The sequence below is a fragment of the Corvus moneduloides genome, chromosome 10, assembly GCF_009650955.1.
Source record: "Corvus moneduloides isolate bCorMon1 chromosome 10, bCorMon1.pri, whole genome shotgun sequence".
Taxonomy (NCBI): Eukaryota; Metazoa; Chordata; class Aves; order Passeriformes; family Corvidae; genus Corvus; species Corvus moneduloides.
In genome coordinates, this window is record NC_045485.1 from 4,159,322 (window position 1) to 4,176,067 (window position 16,746).

The window sequence follows — 16,746 nt, forward strand, 5'->3', positions numbered from 1 at the left end:
TGCCCTGGGGGACAGGCCTGCCCACCCAGACTTACATGCGCTGCAGCAGGAGGCAGTAATCCACGATGACAGGCACCACATCCTGGGGAACAAACACAACAAATTGTAGGGACTGACTGGCAAAAACCCTGCCAAGCAGCACATCCTGCAAAGCATGAAATGCAGCCTGGCCAAGACAGAGCAGAAACAATGAGGTATCTGACTCAGCTAGTAGCTGGCACAGTTACAGGTTTTCCATATGCTGGTGCATATGGAAAAAAGCTCTGCTGACGCTCCCGCAGAGCACCGAGGGCACACAGGTTCTGCTCTGCCACCCACTATACCCAAGTCCTGATTTCATGAGTGCACACAACAGGTGAAAGTTCAGCTGAACCACAGCAAGATTTTTCAAAAATAGACAAGTAATGTTTGCAGCAAAACAAAGTTAATTAAAAAACCCCAAAGATTTCTGCAAGAGTCCTCTGGAGCACCATACCTGGAAGTGCTGCTCCATAACCTGGATTTTCCCTTGGTCAGGACATTTCTTCAGAGTCCGATCGGTGTAATGGAGAAGGATTTCAACCATCTGAATGACAATAAATAAGAAAACTCATTCAAATCCTATACTGAGGCCCTGCTTGGTAGCACATTTCAGACTGGCTTGGAAGCACTGTAAACTCTGCTGTCCCATTTGGGGTATATGAAGTGCTGTGGGCAGGAAGGAGCAGAGGGAAGAGGCTGCCAAGAGATAGTGGTGTGACAATGGCACAGGAGTGCCCAGAGGGATACTGAAGGCCTGCATTAACTTTAACTGACCACAGAGCTGGGCAGCCAGCCCAACAGCCAGTTTGCAGGCTGGTGAACACATCCTGAAGCACAAGGCTCATCTAGGCCACGATTTTACCCAAAGCTTAAGTTAAAGTATATTACACAGCAAAACATAGCTACCTGCAAACAAAATAATAAGAATGGAATAGAGCCAAATAATTATTGCAGGAAGTGTGTATTTTAAACACATCCCTCTCAGAAGCAACTTCCTGTAACAACTCAACTGGAGCAGTTGAAGAGTTTATTCCATGTCCACATAAACACAGAGCACAGTTTCCATCCTGGGAGTCAGCAAGTCACATATGGATGGACATGTGCCAACCAAAGGTCAGGGAACTCCACAGTTACCTACACAAAAGGTTTCTCTTCACTGTGAGGGGACCAGAGATCTCCAGGCCTGGATGATAATGTCACCTTTTGGATTGCTAATGCTGCAGATTTTATCCCCACCCTACCCAAATGGTATTTCCAAGTCTTTTCTAAAATTCTGCTCCCAATTTTAGCAAGATAGAAACATGCACATATTCTAGAGTCAGTTGGATTAACTCATGGAGGACAGAAGCTGCTCCTTTTGGGAACACAGTATCACACCAGTACACATGAAAATCCAGTTGGGAAGAGCTCAGGGACTCACTCTGTCAGCAATGACTGCTTTCCTCTTGCTCGTGTCCCCAGTCAAGCCTAGAAAGAATGAGGGAGTGGGGTGAAAAACAAAGCTTTTCTCATCTAAGCTACCAGTAGAAATACAAAAACTCCACAGTTCAGATGCTAATGTCACCACCCTTGAGATGTGGAGGTCAGGATATGTAAATACACAATTCTGTGCTCTACTTTTAGCCCCCTCTTCTTCCAAAAGCTTTATTCTCCTCACTTAAAGACTGTTCCAGCATAGGATTAGCAAGAACAGCTCCAAGTGCTGTTTAACACTGAGAGAACAATTAATGGAGAGCTGTCAAAGACTGTACATGAGGGTAATTGCTGGAAGAGGTCTTGATGCAAAGAAGCTGAATAAAGTGCACTAAAAGGGGAAAATATCGTAAATGCCAATTCAAAAAGACAGATTTTCATTATTCAAAGCATTACTATCTGCTTTACTGTGCTACATCCATGCATTAAAACAAGACACATCTTCATATACCAGCAATTTCACAGCAGGATCTTGTCCTGGGAACTTGCATCTCATCTGTCAATGCCATCAGAAGTTATTTGCTGTAAAATCAATGTGTCCAGTACAAATCAGACCACACAAGTAGCAGTTTCTGGCACAATTAATATATTTCTCAAGCAACCTCCTTTGTAGGAAATGTGGTGCCAAAAGCCAGTGTGATCTTTTCAGTTCCTTGTACAGTCAGGGGAGTGACCTGGATCAAAGCACCTGCTTGGCAGAGCTGACAGAGAATTGCACTGAAAGCTACCTACAGCTCATGCATGGCCTTCTGGAATATTCTAGCAGGCTGGATATTCAACATCTGGATCCACCTTCTTCATGGCAAAGTGACAACAGGAGGGAGTCACACACAGATCAAGTCTGACTTTCATTTGAAATCAGCAAGCTGCTAAAGGGAGTATGGCTAAAAAAGCATCCAAAAACCTCAAACTACTCCATATAAAGGTTGCTTCTGCCAAACCCAAAAAACACATCCTATTTTCTCCAATTCAATTCAATTCTGTTTTCTTCCCCTAAAAAAGTGATTCCTGTACGTGCAGATGTTTAAAACCATCCCTAGAGGTTTCAGTTAGAAGCAAACAAACCCAAACTTACCTACAACAGCCTTTGCTTTACCTTCATAAAAGGACCAAGCAAGAGCCAGGGCATCTGTGAGACGTTCTTGTTTCAGAAGGTGGTCAACTCTCTAAAATAACAAGGAATACTCGACCTCAGAACTACAGAAAAGATGATTCCCTCCCCTTTAAGACCAGCACTTCCCAGCAGTGGGTCACGGTCCCTGACAGCAAGGTGACAAGACACCTCAGCAGCTCTCACCACACGGCAGGAAAGGACAGGATCTCAAAGGATGCTCTCAAATGGACATTTTCTGTTGGACTAAGAAATGTCAGGCTCCAGTACATCAAGTCCCTATGGGGGATGTTTTAAGTCAGATGCTTGATGGATGGAGACCCCCAGCACTGTTGACTGTCTGATAAACAAAGGATAAACATTTTCCATTCCCCATCCTTGCCCCATCACTCGGAGCACAGTGAACACCTCTGCCATGCTTTCAGCAAAGCGTGTCCTCATCCTAGCCCCTATTTTCTCCTGAGCTCACGGTCAGCAAGGACTGAAGTAGATCACAAGTCACAAGTATTTTCTGCTTTAAGGAACTATTAACACCCAAGGTCGAGCACCACTGGCCTTGGTATGATAGGACAGTGTCGAAGAACCATTTGAGAGGAGAGAATCCAGGTCTCAGCCCAGCATTCTGTCCTGCAGCAAGAACTAACTCTCAGCTTCACCCTAATCATCACACACTCAATTCAAACTCTTGGTTAAGTTCCCTATGTTAAAGAGGCACAACTGCAACATAGCAGAAACCTTGCAGTAACTTAGAAAGGGGTTGTCTCAGAGCACAGATTGTGTTTGACTTGTGAATTCCAGGAAAATCTGTACCTGAAATCATGGATCAGAACAAGACTCTTCATTACAGCTTACTAAACCAAATTCAGTGGTGAATGGCTGGAGACAAAACCAGCAGAAAGAAATGATCTTGGTAACTAAAAGCTCAACAGAGCTCAACTGTTCATATCCTATTAAAGGTCCTGATACAATGTCACGTGAAGGAGTTTATAACCATGGATGAGGAAAACAGCCCTAAAGCAACCAAGAGGAAAAATGGTGAAGGTCACTGCTTAAAGGAGAAACATGAGATTGCAAAGAAATGGCTACCAGATTCCCTTGGGAGTCAGTCTTGAAGTGATTCTGGATTCATTGAAGCCTTCTACATATAGGCATAGGCTGAATTTACTACTGAAGTTTGCTGACAACCAACTGGCAGCACGTGAGGTGAGACAGAAGAACAGAAAGGCACGAGAGATGTGCCCCTGAAGCTGGTAACAGGAGAGCGATGCTACCCAACAGTACAAGCAGAAATCACTGGCTACAGGGCACCAGTGAATCTCCAGAGTGCCCAAGTCACTGATACCACGTGGCCAAAGGAATAGAAAAATGAGATTCAAGGATGCATGAGAAATGACACATCTAGCAGAGACTGTGAAGAAGGGGTGACACTGTGCATGGCACTTGTAAGATCTCACCCAGCAATATGTAGTGAACTGTTTGCCTATGCCCAAGAAACCCAGCACACAGGACATGCAGAGAACAGGGACTACAAATAAAGAAAGGAATGGGAAAGTAATCTCACGAGAGAGATGAATGAGTGCTGCTTAGCCTTGCAAAACAAAGCCTGAGAGAGAACATGCACACACTGAATAAACATACTGCAAACTGGTGATGCAGGAAGGAAAACTGCTGCTTGATTCAAGTGAAAAGTACAACACAGGAATAGACATAAAGAGATCACTAAGAACTTTAGTGTGGGCATTGATGGGGTTTCAGCTGTCAGAGAAATGAAGTTCCAAAAAAAATCTTCAACCAACAAGGACCTAAAATCCCATGAACTTTCTAGGTAGTCTTAGATGGATTTTATGATGCAGCTCCTGCAGTAGCTGGGGACAAACTCCAGTGAAGCAGGTTCTCTTTCACTCCTGGATGCTTGTGTGGCAGACAGAAGGCTTGCATCACACACTCTTCCTAAGTCATGCATTGCACTAACCAAAGCTGACACAGAGCATGGTGCCCTTGTTTGGGAGAACAGGGACTTCATTCAGCCTGCAAATTTATGCAAGCAGAAGTCCCAGTGTCACCATGAAAATCAGTGCATCCACAGCACTGGCTCTGTGCAGCAATCAGGGATCCTGAACACAGCGCCCAGAAAATGCTTCACAAATGCTCCTCCCTCCTTTGAGCTAGATTTAAGCAACTCAAGCCTCAGCTGTACAGTTTCCCTCTCAACATACCTCTCTCCAGCTTCTCAATGTCATGACATGAACAGACTAGGAAAGAAAAAAGAAATTGGAAGTTATTTACTTGGAGTTGCTCACGCAGCCTGTAGTACCCCACATATCCACCAAAGCACGCCAGTACAGATGACTAAATAAAGCAACCCTCAAGCAGTATAAATTGGAGCCCAGTTTTAGCTGCTGTCTTATTTTCTTCTGTTTATTCCCTAGCACATTTATAACAGAGACAGAGAAGCTTAGGACAGGCGAGATGTCAGTAAAGTAAGGCTAAGTTTACCCTGGAGCTGAATGAATCAGGATATTGTGAAACGATGACAATGTCTTACTCAGCCCATACCCTGGCTAAAACCAAATTATTGCACATTTCCTTCACCCCACAACCTAAGTGCACGAAGAACCCATTCCCAGTACACATCTCCACAGAAGACAAATTGCCCTTTTCTAGAAGAGCTACCACCATCAGTGAATGCCCAGTATTTTAACTCAAAAATTCCCCCCACTTACCTTAGTTCCAAGGTAGAAGATCTGACCACCACAGCTGCTGATAGACTGGTAACAAGCTTTCTCTCCCACCAATGCCTACAGGGAGAAAAATCACATACAAGTAAAACTGCCTTTTGTTTTTGTCAAATTTCCCAAACAACATAAATACACTTCCAAGATCCTTTGTAATGCAGAAATCAAAATGAGGCTGGAGAGAGAACACCACAGGTTGCTGGGCAGTAGTAAGTCAAAGAGCTCTGCTGTCACTCCTTCCTGCTTGTGAACTCAGCTTCAAGAGCTGCTGAGCTCTGGCTACCCAAAGACATGATGAAGTAGGGCTCTGTGCCTACCCCCAGGTGCCAAAAAGGTTACGGGGGCCCTTTCCATGCCACCTGCTTCTTCACATATCTTCCTCAAGAGCAAATGTGTAGGGCACACAGATGGGAAGACAACCGTTGAAGTGAGAGTTGCTACAACAGCAGTTTGACTGCCAGGAACCAGTGCTCCAGTCTGTGGTGTATTAAGCAAAAAAATCCTCTTAAAGAATAAAGCACATCAGCTTTTAGCCTAGACAGAAAATTCCAAAGCTTGGCAAGGGAGGAGCAGCTCCTACAACCTTCAATGCACAAAAGGAAACATGGGCTGTCTGTTAGCTGCCCACATCACCAACACATGTGATTCCTGAGACGTCCCAAAAGGCTTTTTCCCTTCAGACTTCCACTTAGGGCCTACTTTAAACACAGCTGCCAACACAAACAGGCCACCAGTGCCTACCAGGGCCTCGCTGACATTGCCCCCTGTGGCCAGAGACTTGAAGTGGCTGCTGTTGTAGACCAGCTGAACCTCTGAGATCTCGACAGTCTCCAGCTCCTCCTGAGTCTGACGGTCTATGACGTGCAGCTTCTCCACACTGTCCAGCAGCACCGCTGTCCGTGAGTTGATCCACTGCAAAAGCACCAAATTCCACATTTCAGCCATGCATTCTCCAATAGAGCCAAGGAAACAGGCTCTGGCCATATGCCTGAGTACCCCTACTGGGACTTCTGGCAGGGCCAGGAGCTTTGTTACTGTACACAGCCACTTTACAACTGCACACAGGCTTAACTTCAAAGGCAGAGATAGGGAGGGTCCTCCTGGAGAGAAATTACATGGAATCTTCACAGAAAACAGCTGCAGACAAACGGCAATCTACCAGAGCTTTGTCCTCTTGGCACACTGTTTATGCTCCAGCACACTTTCTATCCAGAGGCATCAAAGCCAAGACAACTACACCACCTGTTCACAGGTGGTTACCACACTGTGCTGGTTTTCCACAGAGTCCCAAGTTTAAGGACATTTTCAGTTAGTCATCACCAGATAAACACAGCCAAGAGCACAGAACTAAGAGCTACTGAGACACATTTACAAGAAAACCAGTGCAAAAAAAATTTAACCATTCTGCAGTACAGAGACTTACAGTAAAGTTGATGAGATCATAGTGCAGATGAAGCTGTCTCTGCTTCGTGACGTGGATTGCACCAGTATCATCCCTCTTGACCTAAAGAAAAATCAGACAAGGCTGACTCAGACTCAAAGACTTCCTTCAGTTCAGCCTCTCAGTTCCCACAGGGCACCACACTGATTCCAGGAGTCTGGAGCTCCCTCCAGACAAACATCTCACCAAGACAAGCTTAAACATGCACCCTTTTCTTTCTCCCACTTTTACCAAGAGAGATGAGAGAGGAGAAAGAGGACTCAATCCAGACAACACAACATCTGGGTGCTTAAACAAAGCTTAAGGTCCAACATGATAGCAGAGCTGGGCAACAAACTTAGCACTCCAAAACACCAGATTTTCAGAAGCCTAGGTACTGCTCTCATACTGAAATCAGCATGAAATTGTCTCTAAACAACCATATCTGCATGTGTAACTGCTGCAGACCTAAACAGGATGAGCACCATGCCCTGAAGTCAAACACCAACAGGACCGAAAGCTCTTTTCTTAGTGTTTTATACAATTTTTTCCCAGACTCATGTTTTAAAGCAAAAACTAAGATGGTGTCTCAAATTCACATGCTCTCCCTGAGAACAATCCACACTCTTATACCTCCAGTAGAAACACACTGCAAATCAATACTTCTGGAACAGATAAATCTCATGCCTCCAGGCATGGGCACCACTGCAGCTGAAGAGCAGTGACCACCAGGCTGGTTTTCCCAAGCCAGTGGGAAGCTGCAGCTGGTCCCAGCATGCTCAGGTCTCACACTGTCACCGAGACAGAGGCTCAATCCCTGAATGTGTGGATGAGACGTGACCACCTGGATGCAGCACAAAACAGCCCAGGCTCACCAGAAGAAAGTGCACGACGTCTCCTCGACAGAAGGCAAGCATGGGGTTCACCGAGTTCTGCACAGCCACAAAGTGCCACGCCAGCAGAGGGACACTCGAAGGGTCCATCTGTCACACAAAAAGCACAGCCAGTGGTTAAGGCACACCAGGCAGACCCTCAGCTCCAGAACACGTGGCTTTGCACTGACTGTGCCTTGTACAAAGGGGCTGCAAAGCAAATTCCTGGCAGCAGTTTGTGCTCTTTGGTCCAGCCACATGTTTTGGAGCAGCGTGTGTCCTTGGCAAAGTGGACACCCAGACATAACACCACTGGTATCCAAGCTGCTCAGGGTAGAGCCAATCCCACATGGATACATATAACAAGCTGCAGTTTGATACCAGCCTTGTCTCCATTCTCCTAACACAGCCTATCCCACATCTTGCCCCCAGCTGCTTTTCCAGGAAGAATTATGCCATTGACTAGTGAAAATGAATAATCAAGAGTTTAGAAGACTGTTTAACGCTCTAAATCCTCCTGGTTCCTGTCCCTGTAATTAAGCGGTCTGCTGTGTGGGTCTAATGTAAAACAGTAGCCCCAGTCCAAGGTGATTGCAGCCATAATCAGGTCAACATCCCACCTGTGGGTGCATCCAGGCTGCAGCAGGAAAGACAAGAAGCTGAGGGGCTCCCTCCTGCTTATTTGAGAAAATCAGCATCTTCACAGAGGTACAGCTGGAAGCAGCTTCTCACCTCCTCTCTGCCATAATCTGCACACATCAGACCCACAGATTATCACTGCAATTCCACAGTGCTGTGGTACAAAACACCTGTTCCTGATCTCATCTCCTTCCCTCCAAGAGAATGTTTGTAGCCATAACCCAAAAAGCACCTGTTTGGCTTCATTACTCACACGGCCGTAGGGAAAGGTCATCCACACTTTCAGAGATGGCTTCAGGCCAATAACCAGAATCTTCAAGGAAAGCAACAAGGCAAAATAAAATGTTTGAGTATATAGCAGAGAACTTCTCCTTTGAGATCTCTCACATCAAGCCTCCTGCAAGCAGCAAGTTACCTTAGTGAGGGAGGCCATGGCCAGCAGTGAATACTGGGTGATAGGATGGTCTCTCAAATCAACTTTTGCGTGCAATGGCTCAATACAGCAAACTTCCCCCTTGGAGCCACTGAAGAGACACCGAGACTCGCACGTCCTCACTCCCATAACCCTCCTGCAAAGAGCACAGATCAGCTTGGCGGCAGCCCAACGATCTCAGGAGTGATCCTTCATAAATACTCCTTCCAAAAAGTCCCTTGCACAGCTCCAGGGATCACCTCTGATGTGTCACTGGAGGCAACCCCACACAGCTGCTCAGATACAGACAAGAATTCCTTAAGATCCTATCTGACAATGATGTTTGGGAAATCCGTGGACTTGATCAGATTGACTGTCAATCCTTCCTCCTTGTCCTTCCTCCTGTTGAAGAGGCCAAGAGAAAAATGAGCAGCTGCTGCAGCACAGCTCTCACTAATGAGCCAAGGCAAAATGAGAGGCACCACTTTTGTGACAGCTACTAAGAGCCCACAAGGAGTGCCAAATTCTGGGCAATACAGTGACACCTTAACAACTAAGAGTGCTCTTTGACTACTGCACTGCCACACAGCATCTTGCTTCAGCTGAGAAATTACACTGCAGCCCTAAATTACACCTTCAACATTCAGGCAGTAGCTTTATTGGTTTCAATGGGGTCTTTACTCCTTAGGTTTTAGAAACTATGACCCAGAATTGGTTTCTTGTACTTTCTATGGGTAGAGTTATTGTCTTACTTAAATGACAGTTCAAACACGGAGCCTCCGCTGTCATTGCAAATTGCAAGTGTTGGATCATCTGTAAACTGAGCAGAAAACAAGATTAAAATGGCCCTAAGAAATAAACTACAAACAAATGGATGTAAAAATACATGCTATGGCAGTACTAACAGCACACAGAGTACAAGCAGTGCACCTACAGAAAGACACCTTTAACATATTGAGTTGAGACAATTATGGGCATTTTTTATGATGTGCAAGAAAAGCAAGGTTTGTGCTTCACCTTCATTCCCTCAGCAAGCCCTGTTGCCAGATTTTGGTATCAAAGCCCCACTACTTTCTGCTGCAGCTCAGAACTACAGCACACCAAAACCTGAGCTGCCTCTAGAAGGGCTTTCAGCCTCAAGCCCATGGGTTGGGGCCAGAGCTGGTGGATGGGCTGCAGTTACAGACAGACCCAAATCAGAAACACCCAGAACTTCTAATGATACCAAATAATTCAGAAAAATAAAGGATCACAGTCTCAGCTGGGGACACTTCTGGAGGTGTTTGCAACCCAGAATCTCTAAGGCCCACAAACATCTGAGCACATATAAAACAAAGCCAGGCACAAATTCAGACACGATTTTCTGTGTATGACAATAACACTATGCTGAACAAGAAGCCATAGATGACTTCTCTTTCAACCCAAAACATTCCCAACAACCTATTTGAAAAACTGCTGACAGAAGCTACTTTCTACAGTTCAAATTCTTTTAAGTTGAAAGCTGGTAAGTCATGTATCCAGGTCAAAACACTGCAAGTTTTAGAGAAATGTGTTCTAACAACTAATTCTTCATACATTTTGGCACTGGAGAGAGGAGTTAAAACAGACAACAAATGTTGTTTGTTACAGTACAACTCACAGCCAAAACTGTTATGTCAGTATACTCAGTTTCACTTTAAAATAGAATTTCTGCTCATTTTTCTCATCTCTGGATACCACTGCCATAGGTAGCTGCTCTCATCTAAAATTCAAAAGTACTGGACAAGGAAAGTCACCACATCTGACTGAACAAAAGTGGGCTAAAAGGAGTACATTTAGCGTTTATTACCTTGATGTGCAAAATGGCTGTTCCTGGAGGGTGGGCATCTGTTATTGATCGCAGCAGCTTCCCACTGGCCAGATCCCACATGGTGATCTGCAAGCAGATTGTGCTCAGCACACATTCATTGTCAAGGAGTTCTCTCCATCACTTCATGCATTACAGTACAGCAACAAATTCCTATACTGACATTATCACCCTGGGTTAGTAGGGGTTTCATATCAAAGCAAAGTGACCTGAAATCTGCTCCTGTCCTGTTTTTCCAAGCAGTTCACTTGTCTGCTTAGAGTTGACACCACGTGTTATCTCAACTCTGAATCGTGCCCTTTTGGACAGCTCTCCCCACCTGCCCCATCTCCCTCACCTCACAGCTATCTGCCTGATAACAACATTAAAGAGTGTAAGGTAACTCTGCTACCACCCAACGGGTCCAATGCATTTCTCTCACAGAACCAGTGAACAGGTGAAAAATCTCTAAACACCCCTGAGCAAAACTCAAGCATCTCCATGGCTACCACGAACCTTGTCCCTCCTCTCCTCCTGAGCTTGCTCAGCATGACAAGTTAGGTAGGAGGACAGACCTTGGCTTGTACTTAATACTAAGTTCAAGCAATTTCTCAACTAAGAAGCAGGAAGTCCCAAACTGCTCACTGCGTAACTGAAGAGTATTAACTACTCACTGCATAACTGCCCAGAAGAGCTGAGATTACAATCTGAATAAAACTTTTTTTATGGGAAATAGTACTTTATGTGATCCTATAAATCATCTATCAACACTTCTAGACCAGATGTTTCAGAGCCGTTGCTCCAAAATGTTTTATCTGAGCATCATTTAAAACCAGCTGCTGCTCTGCATGAATTAAGTATTTTCACATGGCCTGCAGCAGGCTGTCATGTAGTCCTACCATAGGCACAGGGGTGTGTTTTATCTACTCTGAAGGTGAAAGCCAAAGGACCAAAGGGAAATGAATGTAAAAAGAAAAAGTAGCCTTCTTTGTATTCCTCTAAATGTTACAAAGGTAATGTCCACCTATTTTGGTTTAGTCTTGTTATTTTTGCTCAGGAATTACTTTCTCTCCTTTGGTTTTTAGAAGGGCATAAAACTACACCAGACTCAACCCCTTTTCCCTACATTCAAAAGCTATGCTACTTCTGTCACACAAGTAAGGTATTAGCAAAAATTAATTTTGGGGTTACATATGAGTTTCAAGAATTTCAAGTCATCACCACAGTAAAAAACAGCTTTAATTACCATGCACAGATCTCAGAGAGTGACCTAGAAAGACTAAACTGCTTGTCCCAGTGAGCCATTGCACCTTTCAGTTTAACAGGAATTATGTCACAACTAATTGAACCCTTTGCTATATTCTGCATTACTCACTTCCTCCATAGAAAACTCCCCCAGCAACCTGATTCAGCAGGAATTGGCTGCCTGCCCCAAGAAGCTCTGGGCACATCATGCCACGTGTGCTGCTTCTGAGCACTGAACCAGCCAACACACAGCTACAGACTGAGGGGGCTTGGCTTGGAGCTGTTGCCACCTCCACGTAACCTTGCAGGGCAGAGCACGGGAGCAGCTCATCCTTCGGGAATTACCTGTCCTTTTGCAAAGCCACAGAGCAGCCTGGAACAGTCATTGTTGATGCTGAGAGCAGAGATGGCCCCGTACTGGGCCCCAACCGCGGTGCTGCCCAGACACAGCCGGAGAGCCTGGTTCTGATCTGGAGCAGAACAATTGGTAAGAAATTAAAGGAAGAGCAATGGTTAAAATTAACATCATGCAATTATTTACACCTACAATTCACCTGGGGTACATTAACAATTCAAAGACTTACAGTTCAGTTCTTCTAAAAAGGGGTTTACAAGATGAGAGCTCATGTTAGAACAGAAAGGGTGGGACACTGTCTTGCAGGGAAATACAAAAATTATTTTTAAAAGTACAAACCAGGGACAGGAAATATAGAAATGCAGAGGTATTACATACAGAAAAAGAAACTACTAGAAAATTCAAAGCAGTATCTAGCTTTCCTTTTACTATTCTCCAACAGTGCTTAAGTTGCAACAATGAAGATGACAGAAAATTAATTCTACTTTCCGAGCCTTGTATTTCTGCATTTGAACATCAACTACAAAACCACAACAGAGGCTTTTGGTAAGTGCAATTCTATGTCATAATTTTATTCTTATTTTGTAATTTTACTCCTTGGTTTTGGTTGCTGAAGGCCAGAGGCTGGAAGGAAAAGGCACTTTTGTCTCCAAGCTGCACAGTTAAAATGCCTGATGAGTTCGGGTGCACTCAGCTCTTACTCTATAAAGGAACTCCCTCCCTGAGCCACAGGCTGCTACAAAGGAGGCGCCACTGCTTGCAGAGCCATGCCCTGTCCACTCCTGCACAACACAGACCATGGGCACCTCTGTCTGTGCCAAGTTCTTGGAGGCTCCCACCATGAGAGACTCAAATGCTTTACAAGTTGCTGCTCTTCAGGAGTTTGGATGAGATCCCTCTGCCTGTCTTTGGTGCACTGCTCTCAAAAGCTAAGGAAAACGTTCTGGAGCTGCTTCTTCCACCCATCTCTGCTTTGGTCCTGCTTTTGAGTGAGGGAGTGGGAAAAGATGCTTTGTGAGAACTGTTGGAATGAAGATTACAGGGATGTGAAATACATCAGGAACACCACAATAACACTGTGTGCAGGATTCACCTAGAGCAAGGAAGGGAAAGGATTGGATCAAGGAAACAGAGCTGAGCACCAGAAGCACCCTGCAAGATGTGCCCAAGTCATGGGACACGTTTCTCCAAGCTGCAGCACTGCTAGGAACGTGCTGGCTGTGAAACAGAGCATGGATGTATCCTGCATTTCTTACCCAAAGCGATGCATTTATCACTCTGCACAGAACCAGCAAATTAATCACCAGCAAGAACAACAGCTGAACTCCTGGATTACTCTAAAGCACTGCTCAGGGTGAGGAGAAAACATCCTTGGCCATGCTACTAGGACACACCTTGACATCACTGTGACAGGGGTGTTCACCACATAGATCAGAACAGGTCAAGGAAAAAGAAGATGAAGGATTTCCATGAAAGTTCAGAGAAAACAGAGCTACAGCTGGAAAACAAGTTTCACAGAGAGATATTCTCCAAATGGTGTCAAGATCCAAAGAAATAATTCTTGTTCCAGAGGCCTGGAAATGCAGCTCATTTACAAAAATACTACCTGCTAACCATAAAAATCTGTTTGAAAATAGGGGAACACTGCAGCTCTTTATATTAAAGGTGAATGACTTCTTCATTCATGGAAGTACCTTCCACTTCAGCTTAAGCCTGTCAGTGAGTCAATCCATAACCTGTTTCCTCTCAGGCATGAAAAAGGAGAATCTTCCACAGCTTTCTCTGAAAAGGTTTACATCTTTATATGTATCCCCACAGGAACTCTCAAAAGCCATTTTCTTTTTCCCTCACCTGCAATGTCCATTCAAAACAAACAAGACCCCTATTGTATCCCAAAATTAAGTCATTTGTATGACCAATCCAGTACTTGTTCTTGTTTCCAGACAGTTAAAAGATGACACACAATTAAGAGCCATTAGATAAGATTTTTTTTTAAAAAAAACCCAACTATACTATGGATGAAGTTGCTTCCAAGGCAAAACAAGATCAGAGGATCAATGAGCTTCTACTAGTAAGCTGGCAAAGTAATAAAAACAGACAAAAGCAAAAGGTTATCAAAGCTGATCTGATGATTTTCCAGACTTGTACTATCAGCTTGGAAGTAAGGTACATTTAGGATTAAACATAAAAAGCTTTTGCCAAATGCTTGAAACAAAGGTGGCTATCAATTGTCAAAAATGTTTTTAATTTTTCAATTTACATAAGGCAATTCTTCATCTGAAAATTTTCTGGCAGTAACTGCGTTGCTCTCAGAGTCTGAAGTCAAAATGAGAAGGCACCTAGATAAGATTCTGAATGTACAGAATAAAGACAAGTTTGTGAACGTGAAAGAAGGCGCTTTCCAGCATGAAATGCATTCAGAAATGAGCATAGCACTGCAGAAGTTGATACTGCTCAGATCACCAGGTTTTCATCAAGATCTTTTCCTTACGCCCTGATTTTCCTGTGTTTGAAAGGCCTGCTTGATTTCCTGCAGAATTACTGACACACTACTCGTTTTATTAGGCACAGTGCCAGGCAATGCTCTGGGTGGATGGTGATCTCATGGAAGAGCCTTGTCCTGCCCTGAAACACCACCTTCACAGACAGCTGCGCACCTGCTGCTCTAGGACATTATAACAATCACCTTTACCTGCTCCTCTGCTGTTCCTGCCTGGAGAATCTGGGAGTGTGCAGTGCACATGCACCCACTAAGCAATTCCCAGCAGCATCATCCACTGAATGGTTCCTGCACTGCCTCACTGCTGAGCTGCCCCTGAAATCCTGGCACAGACAACATGCAACCTGGGCAGCACAGGGGCTGGTCATGCAGGGACATGCACACAGCAGTGGTACCGTACCTTTGCCTTTCAGTCCACACAGAAAGGGCCAAAAGAGGAGAGAAAAACCAGAAATCAATATAAAAGGAAGGAGTGAAGCAATGAACAGCACATATGCGACAATCTCCAAAGACAGAGAACCCTCAGATTTTGCTGAGTGTTTCCTTTGGTTAATGTTTCCCCTTCTGATTTATTCAAGAAATGATGCTGTGATGGTTAGTGTTCTAAAACCAAGCAGTTTAAAAGGTGAGCTTATAAATTTGAACTTCATTGCACTGAAGACCAAAAAACAGAAAGCTGAGAGGAAATAAAACTGGAAGTTCACAGTAATGTAACTGGTAAAACTATTTTCACCCAGTTACCACAAGCCAGTAAATCAACTCCCCATTAATTAAAAAAAAAAAGACTCCCAAAATCTAGTTTTAATGCTGTCATACCTCAGCAAAGACTCAGGACACTCACCATAAGTTTTACAAACAGCAGAGAAAATAAAAATAAATAGTCGTACCACACTAATCAAAACAAAATTTAGCTATACAGAAAGAATTCTTTTGTCTGGAACAAGTCTTTATGAAAAATGACACGTCATTGAGTTGTGCTTAAGTCCTAGTTTTTGAGCAGTGTAAAACCTCTGCTCTTCTAGAAAAATGGATAAAGAAAACCTCCAAAGAGTATTTGTGTACTGCTGTAGGCTTGCTGGGAGAGCACTGCTCCACTCCAGCTCGCAATCCTCAAGCCAAGTCATGGCACACAGCATAATCGTTCATTTGCACAGCACTCACAACTGCAAACAAGTTTGAGAAGGATTTTGGCAGAAAGATGGACCTCCTTTACATCAAAATGAAAAATAAAATCCTCCAAGCGAGCACAGCCCTAGAAACAAGCTAAGGGTCATTTTCCTAAGGCATAAAAAACCTGTCATTATCCAAATGTGGTAACCACCACCAAATAGCAGATAAACTACGTGAAAGATAGGTAAAATCTGAGAGCACCAACCCTCCCCATTAATGTCAGATCATGGAACAAGCAGCAAACCCCAGAAATAGCAGACAGAGAGGTTTAGATGGGTCAGGAGGATTTTTCCCCCCTGCCAGAGTATGTGGCCCTGAAGCAGGTACCAGAGGAGAGTGTCTCCAGGCCTCCAGACATCCCCTCCTACCACCTCTTCTGCAACACTTCCAGGATGTCAAACTTGGCATCTAATCCAACACTAATCCAGAAGAAAAGTTTGCTTTTCCATGTTACACGTGCAGTCTGAGAACTGTCCTGTGATAATGTTTCAGGAGCCAACAGAAGCATTCAAAAAATGCTTCAAAGAACGAAAGTTTCCCAAGTCTTCTATAGTAAGGACACAGCAGACAAGTCATGAGTATAGGTGGACTTAGGAGGAGAGACAAATTAGCTGAAGTCAAATTTATGAAAGAAAAAAATAAAGTTTTAAAATATGTGAATGACACAACAATTCAGAGAAATTCGTTCAACCAGAAAATGGACCTACATTTTTGCATTCAAAAAATGTGTTATGTTCCCATTGTACAGTATAAACCCTGCACACACCTTACAAACCTTCAGGGAGTAAGTCTGACCCTAATCTACACATCTAATAAAAAAAAGTACAGATATTGACTGGTCTACAGACATAAACTCTTGGTTTAAATTTCAGAATAAACCCAAGCCAGATCTCCAATCCTCTCTTTGCACACAACAAAGCCTTCTACAGCCATATCCTGCCAAGGTTTCTCTCTTTAGATAGATCTGA

At 44.0% G+C, this 16,746-nt stretch overlaps 1 protein-coding gene across 1 annotated transcript in view; it reads right to left on the bottom strand.

Annotated features, from left to right (window-relative positions):
- Positions 1-16,746, bottom strand: part of VPS8 (VPS8 subunit of CORVET complex) — a 75,090-nt gene that overhangs the window by 44,104 nt on the left and 14,240 nt on the right. Inside the window, 15 exon segments of the mRNA XM_032119436.1 lie at positions 36-82; positions 476-565; positions 1,442-1,488; positions 2,591-2,660; positions 4,822-4,857; positions 5,329-5,403; positions 6,082-6,252; positions 6,764-6,844; positions 7,636-7,743; positions 8,525-8,584; positions 8,687-8,840; positions 9,436-9,503; positions 10,512-10,598; positions 12,099-12,223; positions 15,009-15,014. Coding sequence (XP_031975327.1) covers positions 36-82; positions 476-565; positions 1,442-1,488; positions 2,591-2,660; positions 4,822-4,857; positions 5,329-5,403; positions 6,082-6,252; positions 6,764-6,844; positions 7,636-7,743; positions 8,525-8,584; positions 8,687-8,840; positions 9,436-9,503; positions 10,512-10,598; positions 12,099-12,223; positions 15,009-15,014 — 1,225 coding nt within the window.